At 39.4% G+C, this 15,215-nt stretch overlaps 1 protein-coding gene across 8 annotated transcripts in view; it reads right to left on the reverse strand.

Annotated features, from left to right (window-relative positions):
• The window catches only part of SLC25A26 (solute carrier family 25 member 26), a 152,916-nt gene that overhangs the window by 112,275 nt on the left and 25,426 nt on the right, over nt 1–15,215 (reverse strand). For 6 of the 8 annotated variants that reach the window (XM_043886799.1, XM_043886804.1, XM_043886806.1 and 3 more), the window contains 2 exons: nt 12,195–12,299; nt 10,924–10,971 (listed from right to left, as the gene is read on the reverse strand). The exons of 1 other annotated variant lie outside the window; for it this stretch is intronic. In XM_043886799.1, coding sequence (XP_043742734.1) covers nt 10,924–10,971; nt 12,195–12,299 — 153 coding nt within the window. The remainder of the gene's footprint in view (nt 1–10,923; nt 10,972–12,194; nt 12,300–15,215) is intronic. One more of the 8 variants, XM_043886800.1, reaches the window with a different exon arrangement.

Raw genomic sequence — 15,215 nt, forward strand, 5'->3', positions numbered from 1 at the left:
GGGGGGGGGGGGGGGGGAGTCAATACTTTCCAATTTTATCTAAAGATTAGAAAAATACTAGGTTGGCCAAAAAGTTCATTCAGGTTTTTCCATATGATGTAACAGGAAAACCGGAACGAATTTTTTGCACAACACTGTGTGGAACACAATAAACTGTGGAAAATGAAAGAGATGGGAATACCAGACCACCTGATCTGCCTCTTGAGAAACCTGCATGCAGGTCAGGAAACAACAGTTAGAACTGGACATGGAACAACAGACTGGTTCCAAATAGGAAAAGGAGTACGTCAAGGCTGGATATTGTCACCCTGCTTATTTAACTTATACACAGAGTACATCATGAGAAACGCTGGGCTGGAAGAAGCACAAGCTGGAATCAAGATTGCCAGGAGAAATATCAATAAACTCAGATATGCAGATGATACCACCCTTATGGCAGAGAGTGAAGAGGAACTAAAAAGTCTCTTGATGAAAGTGAAAGAGGAGAGTGAAAAAGTTCGCTTAAAGCTCAACATTGAGAAAACTAAGATCACGGCATCTGGTCCCATCACCTCATGGGAAATAGATGGGGAGACAGTGGGAACAGCGTCAGACTTTATTTTTGGGGGCTCCCAAATCACTGCAGATGGTGATTGCAGCCATGAAATTAAAAGACACTTACTCCTCGGAAGGAAAGTTATAACCAACCTAGATAGCATATTAAAAAGCAGAGACATTACTTTGCCAACAAAAGTCCGTCTGGTCAAGGCTATGGTTTTTCCAGTGGTCGTGTATGGATGTGAGAGTTGGACTGTGAAGAAAGCTGAGCGCCGAAAAATTGATGCTTTTGAACTGTGGTATTGGAGAAGACTCTTGAGAGTCCCTTGGACTGCAAGGAGATCCAACCAGTCCATCCTAAAGGAGATCAGTCCTGGGTGTTCACTGGAAGGACTGATGCTGAAGCTGAAACTCCAATATTTTCGCCACCTCATGCGAAGAGTTGACTCATTGGAAAAGACCCTGATGCTGGGAGGGATTGGGGGCAGGAGGAGAAGGGGACGACAGAGGATGAGATGGTTGGATGGCATCACCGACTCAATGGACACGAGTTTGAGTAAACTCTGGGGGTTGGTAATGGACAGGGAGGCCTGGCGTGCTGCAATTCATGGGGTCGCAAAGAGTCGGACACGACTGAGTGACTGAACTGAACTGAACACAAGTACAAGCCCAGAATTCAAACTGTAACTGTTATCATTGTATGTTCCCAGGGTAATGTGCTCCAGACAACAAAACCCACAGGTAAGCATTTCCAATAGTTCTTTTATAGGACTCCCTGCAACCACAATCCTTGATTTACACATAAACATTCAAGATTTTACCTGCACATCTGGATTACTTAATACACAAAGTTTCTCTTACTATCTCTTATAAGACGGTGCTTGTTCCGCCGTAAGACAGCAGACAACCCTAAGAGCCTCAAGAGTCATTTCTAGCCAGTGTTCACTGTGAGTTGCAATAGCTGATAAAAGACTTTCTTCATGAATAAGTTGCTATTTTCACATGTCATTTCAAAAACAGTTTTACATATATAAAATATTCATAAGACCAACTCTTAACAAGAAATGACAAAATTAAAATAAGGGCTATTTGTAGAAGGCTCAAGAATACCAGGAAATGTGATAAGAAAAGACAAGGAGAAAATTAAGCTCACTGGAAGTGCAGAAAGTTCAGATGGCAGAAAATCACTAACTGGTCTGGGAACTAAGTTAGGACTCCATAATTCTTGCCACATACATCTCAGTCTGGGCATCTGATGGAGATTTTAAATATCTAAGTATTTAAAACTAATCTACTTCTGAAATGTGTGATTAAGTACTTTATTTGTATTCACTGAATACTGAGTGTGCTATATGTCGAGGACTCGGCTAGGTGTTGGACTAATGGTAGGGAAGAAAACATGCAAGCAGCACTTGCCCTCAAAAGAGAGTATATTCCAGTGAAGGAAGGAAGGCAAAAAAAAAAAAAATTCATAAATAAGAAATAGTACCCGCTTGGTACCAAGTAACCGGGAGGGGTTTTGGCAGGTGTATGTGAGCTAGAGTGGTCACAGCAGGCCCCTCAGAGAAGGGACATGTGAAGTAACACCTGAATGGTAAGAACAAATCATGCAAACATATGGAATAATGTGCACTTACAAGCCACTATTCACCATGAACATCGCTATCAACACATTCTCTATTTACATCCTCTAATTAACTTTTCTTTTAATGTCATGGAGACCTCTAGTCACTGAGACTTATTTTTCCCAAACTCCTGGCACTAATGTCTACTTAAAGGTTTAAAAATGAGAAAAAATAAAAAAATATAGAGTATTAAAATTTAAATATGATTTTCTTCTCCTGAAAAATTTGTCTGTGTATAAAATGCAAAATACATAGCTCACCACAGGGCCTAATGTCATGAGCTTCCAAGTCCTCGGTTTCCTCCCTTACTGGATGTGAGACTCTGGACGAACCACAGCCTTGCTAAGCCTGAGTTTCCACAAAGAATGAATGGTGTTTTGGGTCAGTGTGAGGGTATGTGAAATAATGCATGTTAAGAATGTAGCACAGAAACGTAAATACTTGGTAAGCATTAGCTATTACTTCAATTGTGATTTACATTTATTTTTTAAGGAAAGTGTCTACATATGACTATATCAATATAGGTATTCTGAGACCTTAACTTTAAAATTAAAAAATGTATGAAAAATAAGTAATTTTGAAGTAAAGTCCATCTCCAAATTAAAGATTACAGACAAATGATTTTAGAAGAAAAGCTTCTACACTATGCCCACAAAAACAAAGGTGACAGAAAAAAAGAAAATGAACAGATATCAAAATTTACAAAGTAGAATTAAATGTCCAAAAACCTGTAGTCCAGACAAGTGATCTGAATGTGAACAACAGGATCCGCAACTGAAGTCACGGGTATATGAGACTGTTTCCTTTCTGAAGCAGCCGAGTTTGAACTACAAAGACTTGAATAGAGAGAAGAGGGCAGATGTTGTAGGCTGCAGACTCAGTACCTGTAGTCCCGACACCCTCTGTGCCCACCTTTATCTACCACACTGAAAAACCGCAATGTATACAAACATCTCAATGCCCATGCAACTCAGGAGAGCTGGAGACACCTGGCCCAAGAAACCTTCTGTCTTCTAAGTAAACAGAGTGACGGATGACGCCTCCTGCCCTTCCCACTTCATGCCTGGACGAGGGCCACGAGCCCAGGAGCGCAGCAGCCATTTTGTAATCATGAGTAACTCTGCCAGAGTATTAGGGTTCCCCAAGCAGAATGAAAAGAGCCTGGTTTCTAGGTGCCCATCACTTAACCAGTACACCAGCATTAGAGGGCCCATCTCCAAACTTCTTGTTACAGTGTAAGAGAAAAAACAATTTTCTTTTTTTAAGACAACCATATTTTAGTTCAGCCACTATAGTCAGATCTTCTGTTCTTTACAATCTGCCATCTAAATTAACACACAAATGTGAAGAGACAGGATATTTCACATGAGATGAGAAAACACATACACTCTATACACAGCTATTTCAATATTATGGTATATGATGCTAACATCTAAAAAGAAGAAATAAGAGATGGTTTCCACCTTTATTCAACAGCTTTTCTTACATTTCCGCTGAAGATTCTCACTATTAATTTACTTCTCCGGAAGCTCTACAGACATGAACGGGTACCCCTTCTAGACAACACGGCCACCATGAAACAATGGAAATATGTAGCCTTTTCAAAACTGTACAGTGCAAATGAAATTTGTCCCAAGAACGAGAAAAGTAAATAGCAGCTGGTTTCATGTAAACAAAACATGAGAAAATATGCACTGAGGGGCTAAAGTAATCTTTCTACATTAAGATAATTTTACAAAATTGTTCTTTCTAAAATTGTTTGTTTATTTAAGAGATGATGAAAAACTGTAGGCTGAAATCCATATTTGAGGAGTAACAAGTTTACTCTCTGGATTAAAGAATGAAGTATTGTTCATTCCTCATAGACCATCTCTACAGTAAAGTTATAATAAAGTAAATGCAATTAGGTGACTCATTTTATAAACCGCTTGTGATTAAAGGCAATATTTCATTTTCATTTGTTTAATATTCCCATTAATAAGAATGTCTCATTACACATTTACTGAAAGCCTGAACAATAAAACAATGGACAGATTCCAAGAGCAAACGGACTTTTTTTTCTTTTCCCATGAAGCTAACATTATGGAATTTTAACAGATGTTCTATTTGGTCATAGTTAATAAAATGAATTATGTAGGATTAAAACAAGGTTCAATATGTTTGCATTGGATTTTAACTGAAAACAATTTCACATTAAAAGTTCAGGGAAAAAAAAAGTTTGCCAAGATTTACAATCAGTTTTTTCCCCTTTAAAGTGAATTACTTAAAGAGGTAAGGGAAAGGGGGGGAATTAATTACTCTTCTAATGAAACCAGCTTTATAAAAACTATTTTTTCAAGGTTTAAGAAGACAGAAATCTTAGAAAAGGATATACTCTTTGGTATTTCATGACCGCTCTAGTGCAAAGATCTACTGTGGTATGCCAAACGCTTAGCCCCCACCCGGCGTACTTCCAAGTTCCCTCAGAGGTCCCCCAGCATTCTGAAATGGTCACGGTGTCTAACAGCATCTGAACAAAACACAAGCAAACTTAAATGAAAAAAGCAACAAGTAATTACTGAGCACTGACTTTGTGGCAGGTGTGACCCCCAGAGCCTGCACATAATACAAAGAGGTAAAAATCCCACTGCTATCTTCATGTGGATCTTAAAGACTGCCTGAGAAGACCAGGCATAATTACACATAGTCAGACATAACTGAAACAAACCAAAAGAGAAAGGAAGAGATAAAGCCAAGGAAACAATTTCATACACACACACACAGAGATACAAAGCCTGATAGAAGGGGCAAAGCTCTCACCGGAGAATACTTTCTCTCTCTTCTTACTATCATGGCGGCAGGAAACAGTACCCAGACTTAAGAATGGTAAGTAACAATTCCAGCCACAGCTGCTTGAAAACATTTTTCAACAGAAATTGTTCAACTATTGCAATCTGTGAAAGAAAGCCTTTCTCTTGGTCGGTTAGCTTATTTGGAGAAAAAATTCCAGTAAATTATCAACATGACCTAAAAAAGAATAACTATGAAAAATTTTCCAACCCATTTACATTAGTAATTTTGCTCAGTTCAACCATCAACTAGAGTAACTGTACATTATTATAACCAATATGTTGTTTTTCCTACAGAAGTAGCCAGTGAACACAAAATCAATTGCAGGTTGCAATTTGTTAACTGAATAAACAACTTCATTCTACAAGACATCTGGATAAAGCACTCTCCAATTGGAGCTGAGAAGTTCTTTAAGCAATAATAGCTAGTGAGCCTCTGGTTCAAACACAATGAGTGTTTATTCATCATCATGAGATGGCATTCACACGTTTACATGCAGACAGAACAAGGCTGCATCCCTGTTCAAGAACCTCACAGCCTAGAGGCAGCTTGCTTCATCGCTGGTCTTGGCAGACCATACTGCTGTAACACCTTCTTCATGAGACTGCACCAAGAACAATCAACATGAGGTTCCAAATACACACAGGCAAACTGAGCTCAGAGAGGTTAAGTTACTTGCCAAGGGCAAGGAGCTGGTGAGAGACAGTGGCATTCCACACTGAGATGTCATTTCCTGTCAAAAGCCCTTTCAGTTACCAAGAATACTATTAATCATAGTTAACATATTCTGAATATATCCTAAGCCTCAGGACTTTACTTTCATCACCAGTCACATCCACAACTGGGTGTTGCTTTTGTTTTGACTCTGTCTCTTCATTCTTTCTGGAGTTATTTCTCCACTGACCTCCAGTAGCATATTGGGCACCTACCGACCTGGGGAGTTCATCTTTCAGAGTCCTATCTTTTTGCCTTTTCATACTGTTCATGGAGTTCTCAGACAAGAATACTGAAGTGGTTTTCCATTTCCTTCTCCAGTGGACCACGTTTTGTCAGAACTTTCCACCATGACCTGTCCGTCTTGGGTGGTCCTACACGGCATGGCTCATAGTTTCATTGAGTTAGACAAGGCTGTGGTCCATGTGATCAGATTGGTTAGTTTTCTGTGATTGTGGTTTTCATTCTGTCTGCCCTCTGATGGACAAGGATAAGAGGCTTATGGAAACTTCCTGATGCAAAAACTTGGTCTAGTTCTGATGGGCCGGGCCATGGTCTGTTGGATCATCAAAAAAGCAAGAGAGTTCCAGAAAAACATCTACTTTTGCTTTATTGACTATGCCAAAGCCTTTGACTGTGTAAACCACAACAAACTGTGGAAAATTCTTCAAGAGATGGGAATACCAGACCACCTGACCTATCTCCTGAGAAATCTGTATGCAGATGAAGAAGCAACAGTTAGAACTGGACATGGAACAACAGACTGGTTCCAAATAGGAAAAGGAGTACTTCAAGGCTATATACTGTCACCCTGTTTATTAAACTTATATGCAGAGTACATCATGATAAATGCTGGACTAGATGAAGCACAAGCTGGAATCAAGATTTCTGGGAGAAATATCAATAACCTCAGATATGCAGATGCACCACCCTTATCGCAGAAAGCAAAGAAGAACTAAAGAGCCTCTTCACGTAAGTGGAAGAGGAGAGTGAAAAAGTTGGCTTAAAGCTCAATATTCAGAAAACCAAGATCATGGCATCTGGTCCCATCACTGCATGGCAAATAGATGGGGAAACAATGGAAACAGTGAGAGACTTTATGTTTTGGAGCTCCAAAATCACTGCAGATGGTGATTGCAGCCATGAAATTAAAAGACTCTTACTCCTTGGAAGGAAAGTTATGACCAATCGAGACAGCATATTAAAAAGCAGAGACATTACTCTGCCAACAAAGGTCCATCTAGTCAAAACTTTGGTTTCTCCAGTGTGTACGGATGTGAGAGTTGAACCATAAAGAAAGCTGAGTGCTGAAGAATTGATGCTTTTGAACTGTGGTGTTGGAGAAGACTCTTGAGAGTCCCTTGGACTGCAAGGAGATCCAACCAGTCCATCCTAAGGAAAATCAGTCCTGGGTATTCATTGGAAGGACTGATGTTGAAAGTGAAACTCCAATACTTTGGCCACCTGATGCAAAGAACTGACTCATGAGAAAGGACACTGATGCTGGGAAAGACTGAAGGCGGGAGAAGGGGATGACAAAGGATGAGATGGTGGGATGGCATCACCAACTCAATGGACATGAGTCTGAGTAAACTCTGGGAGTTGGTGATGGACAGGAAAGCCTGGCATGCTGCAGTCCATGGGGTCACAGAGAATCAGACACTAATGAGTAACTGAACTGAACTGACGGACCCAGAAGTTGTATGGAGAGCAGCCTCTCGAACTTGGATGTGAATTAGAAAGGAATTTCTGTAGCAAAAGAAAACAGAGAGGCAAGTTGTTTCCAGTAAGTTAAGCTCAACAAACGGGTTTTCTCCACACATTCTACTCCTTTTTAAAGGTGCCTGCTGTGTGGGCTGGGCACCACACAGAACACTTCTGCCCTAAAGGATTCACATTCTTGTGGGGAAGCCAGTTGGGGGCAGCCACTTTACAGCTGGTGCCTTGCTGTTGACTCAGATGGCAGAGAATCAGTCTGCAGTGCAGGAGACAAAGATTGATCCCTGAGTTGGGAAGATCCCCTGAAGAAGAGAATGGCAACCCACTCCAGTATTCTTGCCTGGAGAATCCCATGGACAGAGGAACCTGGCAAGGTACAGTCCATGGGGTCTCAAACAGTCGGACACAACTAAAGCGGCTAACACTTTCACACTTACCAATGGTACTAGCAATCTCAGAGGTGAGAAGTGATCTCACTGTAATTTTAAGTGAGACTGGGCATATGAATATGTATCTGAGAGTGAGTTTATTCCTTTATTGTGAACTGATAGTTTTAATTATACTGAAGTTATCATGCAAATTAAATGAAGAGATCCACATCAAGTGCCTCCTATAGATCTTGATGCTTAGTTCAGTTCAGTCATGTATGCGCATCCATACATGACTAGTGGAAAAACCATAGCTTTGACTAGACGGACCTTTGTTGACAAAGTAATGTCTCTGCTTTTTAATATGCCATGTCTGGGTCAATGGACCCTCTGAAACCAGCCTGGCTACAGAGGCTGCTGTGACTTTACTCCCCATGTCCACGTTACTGAAATAACCACACTGCCCCACAATGCTTGGCCACAGGTAATCTGGGCTAGATCATGAGGAAAATGAATACTGAAAGGGTGAGATAAAGAGTATAATCAGTTGCCCTTGCTTAGACTCTGTCTAAAATTCACAGTAACTAAAATAATTTAGGAGAACATAAGGGATAAGCATGCAATCTCCACAAACATCAAATGTAGAAAAAATCATGTGACAGCATTCACAAAATCTAAAGAATACACATGATCTATCTTATAAGGTATGGATTCAAACTTCAATTTCATTCTAATGGGCTACTGTGAGAGAGATAAAACTATTTTAAACAAAAACCGCACACAGAATAAACGTATAAGTTTCCTCGTGATTCTCACTAAGGCTTCAATGTATTTTCTTATTGAAACAATCAAAACAAGCTCTTGGTGAAAAGATCTTATACTGATGTCAGAACAATGTAAAAACTGAAACTATTTATAATGAAAAAAATTTGTTTAAAGAAGATACATCACTTCTTATTTTTCTCATTTTGAGAAGAAGCTATGTTTCATTTGGCAATAACTCTTCTCTCATTCTCTCTGAGAATCCATACAAAAGCAATACCTCAACTAAAATCAATTCTGAAGGATCTTTTATGAAAATGCATAATGCAGAAGACCCCAATTAAATTTTCAGCAAACCACTGCCATTTTGAGTAAACAAAGTCATCTCAACAGGGTCACACTTTTAGCAAGAACTGCAGCCTAGAAATTAATTACTAGTGTGACGTACGTCAAAACAAATTTTTAAAAGAACAGAATGCAGTTGTAACCATGTTTTATCTATTTGTATGCACAATGAGTATTCTCTGGCAGGTAAATACATTCATTCATTCGGCATCTCACAGAAAAATAAAAAAGAGATCTATTGCCCACCTCTCTTTTTCCTGCACCCAGGTGAAACCTGAGTAAATAACAAGCGTTTAGTGAGTCAGAAAATAAGTACAGAAAGAAGATGGTTATTTTGAAAGGCAGAAGTCATCTTCACACAAATAACTTAATTTTGAAACATTCAGTCTGCCTTCAAAAGAAGTTTTTCAAAGATATACATCAACACCACCACTGCACTAAAGGTTATTACTTCATAGAAATCAAAGATTCAAATAACACATAACAGTGCTGGTGTTTCATAAAGAAGATTGTACTAATAACAAACAAATAAGACAAAATAAAAAAACTACCTGGGAATAAAATTCAGATTCCAAAGAATTTCAATTTTCTAATTGTGACAATACATATTTAAACTAAACACATTTTTATAAATGAGAACATTTTAGCATCCAAGGGAAATCCAAACAGAAAATAAGGATTCAAGGAGAGGTACGCAGATTCTCTTTTGCATTTTAATAGAAAATTATGTCCTAATCTTTTTCACAACGTATGCCTGTATCAAATCATCACACTGTATACTTCAAATGCCTCACAATTTGTCAATTATACCTCAAAAAAAAAAAAAAAAAGTCTAGGATTGAAACTCATTAAAAAAAAAAAAAAGAAACCAACTTACGTCCCAAACCAAACAAAGACTTCTCTTATATTCCAAAGGCCACCTTATCTATAAATCAACTTTTAAACTTCAAAATAGCCTCTTCTGGGAGGGAGTATATAGAGACTTATGACTGATTTGCATTGTGTGGCAGAGGCCAACACAACATTGTAGAGCAATTATCCTTCAATCTTAAAAAAATCATCTAAAAAAAAAGTAAAACAACAACAAAAACAAACAAACAAAAGTTGCCTCTTGCATGTGCAGAAAAAATTAAAACATGTTTTCTGCAGTAACATACATACTAAAATACTTTGCTTTTTTCAACCAAAGAAAAAAGGACACTGACCACATACTGAACCTCAGAATTTTGAAGCTAAGAGGCTTGCTGCAAGGCACACTGTACTGAGAAACTCGGGCCGGGCCAGCACTCCAGTCCAGACTGAACTTTCTAATACATCGTGTTTTGTCATCAGGAAGATAAGAGCTCACTGTACAATTTTTCATATAAAAACAGACTTTTGAGACACTTGTCTCCCACAGTGCTTCTTTCATGACCATCTTATCACTCCTTTTGTGTATTACAGTAATTAACTTGATATCTTACCCTTAGGAGCCATTTCTTACTATGTCAGCTGTGGTGGCCAAGTAGCCACCTTAGATAAACATGAAGCTATAGGATGGGTAATTCTGACCATTGGGGTTGCTCTTTCAGTGGGACCAACTCAGAACCAAGATAACAGTGGACTTCCCTGTGGTCCAGTGGTTAAGAATCCACCTGCCAATGGAGGGAACACAGGTTTGATCCCTGGTCCAGAAGTTTTCACATACCATGGGGCAATTAAGACTATGTGCTGCAACTACTGAAGACAAACGCTATGGAGCCCGTGTGCCCTAGTGCACTCCATTCTTTCATCAACAGAAGCCAGCACAACATGAAGCCCCAGCTCGTCACAACTAGCGAAAGCCCACGAACAGCCAGACCAGTCAAAAATAAAAATACTGTTTTTTTAATCCCACACCTTAAAAATTAAACAAAAAAAAGAAAAAACTACACAGTGATTGATAATTTCCCTTGGTAATTTTTTAAACCAGTCTCTCCAAATAAATTTATTGAACAAAGCATATCATTCTCTTATACTTCAATATTAGAAATTAACTTAGTTACCTCTCTTAAAACAGTGCTTTTGTAGCCTCGATATAATCCTTGGATGCCCTGAAACAAAAAGCCAAGAGCTCAGAAAGTCAGAATAGCAGCAACTTCTAAACAACACTCTGCATAAAGCAGATTAACTTTTTCTAAAGTTTGAGTTTTAAAATATTCAGAATGACCACAATTCTCCAAGAGGTTAAAGGTCCTAAACCGGCCTAAGGTACATAAAGCTCAGGTTAGCTTCCTTTCAAATAAGAGTATCTATAATAAAGTAATAAAGCTGACTACAATTCAACTAAGCTTTATTAGTTTTCAACATTTCGTCTCTTGGAAAAAAAATACTTGAGATGTTTTAAATAAACAAATGCAAATACACACAGAATGCTATCCTTTCATATAAAAACAATTATATTTATATTTCATATTTTCAATCATCAGACATGATAAATTCATAAATAATCTCTCAAAAGTGATAAATACCTCTGGGCAAGCCTTGATCTATTTAACTACCTACATGATTCAACAGGGACCCTTCCCTGGACTGATCTCATTCACACCTCGATGAGGAGACATTGAGATTATTAAAAATAACTCCCCTAAAACCTGGACTCACTGAAATTTTCATGAGATTGATTTTCATTTTAAAAAAAAGATTGGGGGGGGGGGCCTTCTGTACAAACTATAAAGAAAAGCAGCTCAATGGTCCCCAGTCACACGGTCAGCAAGCATGATTTCTGACCCACAGTTTAACATGAACCAGTATAAGACGAATTACAAGTATATATAAATATTATGACATGATTACCACAGGTCTCTTCCATGGTCCTCAAATTCTGTAGTGATGTTTTAATACATCCTTATTCACTTTATATATTCACTATTTATTCTATTTCTGATTCCCAAAGAACGACAGGCTGATTACAATGTAGGGCACATACTTAATGGTGTATTTGTTTAGAAATTTGAAAAAGAAATAAAATTGAAAATAAGAAATTGAAAACAATGGAAAGGCAAAGATAATCTCAGCATTAACAGTTGCTATAACTGGACAATAAATTTAGCCTTAAGCTCTAAGGCTCCTGGGTCAGGCCACAATGTTCCTATCAGCTACAATAAAATATCCTCAATATGAGAGCTTAAAAACATTCTCAGGACTTTCCTGGTGGCCCAGTGGCTAAGACTGTGCTCCAATGCAGGGGGCCAGATTCGATCCCTGGTCAGGGAACTAGATCCCTCATGCGACAACTAAGACTCGATGCAGCCATAAAAAACACACATATTCTCACCTCTTGACATAAGATGTTAGAGAAAATGTGAAATGTTCCTGAAGAAGCAGATACTTGTGCCCTCTGCTTAACTACTTCAGAAGGAACTCGAATCAGGCAGGCAACCTAAAATACATAAATTTAATTATATCCTTAAAGTGAAGTAATTGTTATGAGAGTGGAAATTTTTTCGTAAGCAAAAAATGCAGTTAAAGAAAAGCATAATGTACAGTGCTCACTGCAAGACATCAAAAGGGTTTTCTGTTTTTGTTTCTTTTTTAACCTAAAACACTCAGAGCACTAATGGACACGCATTGTTCTGTGGGGATCCTCCCACCTCCTGCCTCACTGCTCCAAGCACACCTGTCTATAAATCCCTCCATGGGAAGGAGCTCACGTACTCATTCTGAACTCCCAACACCTAGCAGGGCCTCTGGCGTTCACACAACAGCTATTTCAAACATGTCTGCTTGATGAATGAATCAAAAGTGCCTTAGCTTTACTGGAGTAATACACAATGACAGAGGCAAGACTGAAAATTCAGCTGATAACCCCAATCTTCCATTCCACTCCATTCCCAGCCTCAACCTGCTCACAGCTCCAGCAGCCCTGACCTCCCCACCACTCAACAGCTGAGGAGTAACCCCAGGCACTCTTGGGCTCCAGCATTTGAGCAGACCTAGGTCCTGCCTGGTCCATACCATTTGTTGACTAGACCAGCCAACAAATAACGATAACATCACCCTTGGGGACCTGCCAGCGTCAGTTACACAGCGCCTCAATCTCACACTTCCAGGACTCTGCTTTCAGTAGCCCACTTATCTTTAGAGAAACAGTTAACAATAAAGAACTGGCCATATCAGAAGGGACTCTGCCCACTGGAGGACAGAAGGCAGCAGGGAACAGGGAGGGAGACATATAAACTGGTGTTTTAAACTGCTATAATGGAAGTCCTATATTTAAGCCTCCACAGACCAAGCAGTCTGCCAAGGATACAAATTTTTTCTCCAACTCAGAATTCACACACCTGACTCTGGTGTTCAGTGTTTTGTATATGGTTGAGATTAATTTTAAAACTTTCAGAATATGTATTTCATATATATGAGGCACAATAAAAAATGTGGACACTCTTTCTTCAATAACACATGCAACAAAATGGAAATAAAAACAAAAAATTTAAGAAAACCATACCATCAAATAGGATACTTGCCATTTTCAATCTGCAGTCTCCTAATTCCTAATTCGAAATTATGACGCAATTTGGGTGTTATATAAGGCTTTGTCTTTCTAATATTAAGCAGCTCTTAATGTTAAGGTACAAACTGGGCTTCCCCAGTGGTTTAGCAGTGAAGAATCTGCCTGCCAATGCAGGAGACTTGGGTTCAATCCCTGGGTCAGGAAGATCCACTGGAGAAGGAAATGACAACCCAATCCACACTATTGGTGCCTGGGAAATCCCACTGACAGAGAAGCCTGACGGGCTACAGTCCATGGGGTCACAAAGAGTTGGACACGACCTGGTGACCAAATAACAGCAACGACAAAGGTACAAATCATCAAACTTTTTATATAAACAATCAAACAGTAAATATTTTAGACTTTGCAAGCCACACGATCTCTTGTCACTACAGTTGAACTATGCTGTGGGAACACAAAGCAGCAAAGATAGTAATCTGTAATCAAATGGTGCAACTGTGTTCCAATAAAACTTTATTTATAAAAATAGGCAATGCTTTGCCAACGCCCACTCTAGGCATAAACACGAGCAAATCCTTCCTTCGTATTCACCTCAGCCAGAGCAAAGCAGACACAGGACAGACGTAGGTCTCAGCAACCCCAGGACACAAGGAACAGAGATGCTATGTGAGGTGACTCCAGATGTCACGGGGTCAGCTAACAGGGCCACATCACCTCTGAATCGCAGCTCAGAAGGAACAGGGCTTTATGTGGTGCACCCAACTGCTCTAACAAGGTAACAAGGGATTAACGACCTCAAGTCACTTTTCTCCCCAAACGGACAAGACGTACAAAACAATAGTATTTACCTTGTTTTTCCTCATTCATCAATCACTTGAATGCTTTTTGTCTGCAAAGCTATTTGCAATTCGGGCCAGTTTATCTTTCCACCCATAGCCTCCTTTCACATTTACCTGATTCAGTTCAACGAAAACAGATGGAGCCAGATACAGCACAAGAAACTGCCTGGTAAAGAAGACTAAGAAGCTGCCCTGACCTCAAAGCACCCACAGTCACATAATAGTTTCAGCAATACATGGCAAGAAATAGAATAAAACTTCAAAGAGGCAGAGACATGTATCATAGCAAATGGAAAGGAGGAGTATTTAGTCCAACTTCCAAACTGAGGGAAAACGAAAACTGTCAGATATTATGCCTTCAGAGAGCCTTCCAAATGAGCAAGAATTAGCTGGCGAAGAAAGGTAAAAAGGGCATGATGGGGAGTGGAAACAGAAAAGCACACAAGTATGAAAGCAGGGTGTCCAGGGTAACAGAGTCATCCCTCAGCATTCCACAGTGTACACTCACCCAACCCATTCCACACCACCAAAACTTCAACTTTAAGGTCAGAAGTAATGGGGAGTAAGACTGAACAGATGGCCGAGCAAGGAGGCCCTGTGCCACACACAGAGGCTGGGCTTCAATGCACAGACAACGGCAACAACTGGAAAAGTTTAGGCAGATCTGCAGCAGCAACACAGACAGACTTGGAGGGCATTGTGCTGAGTGAAGTGAAACAGAGAAAGATAAATACAGTACCATACCACTTACATGTGGAATCTAAAAAAAACAAATACAATGAACCAGTGAATATAACAAAAGGAAGCAGACTCACAGGTACAGAATAACTCAGTAGTTACTAATGGGGAGAGGACGTTGGGGGAGGGGTGTTATAGTGGTAGAGGATTAAGAGGTACAAACTATCAGATATAAAATAAGGTACAAGGAAAAAAATAAGCAACAAGGATAAACTGTACAAAACAGGGAACATAGCCAATAATTTACAATAAGTGGAGTATAATCGCT

This window comes from Cervus elaphus, chromosome 24 (assembly GCF_910594005.1).
Source record: "Cervus elaphus chromosome 24, mCerEla1.1, whole genome shotgun sequence".
Taxonomy (NCBI): Eukaryota; Metazoa; Chordata; class Mammalia; order Artiodactyla; family Cervidae; genus Cervus; species Cervus elaphus.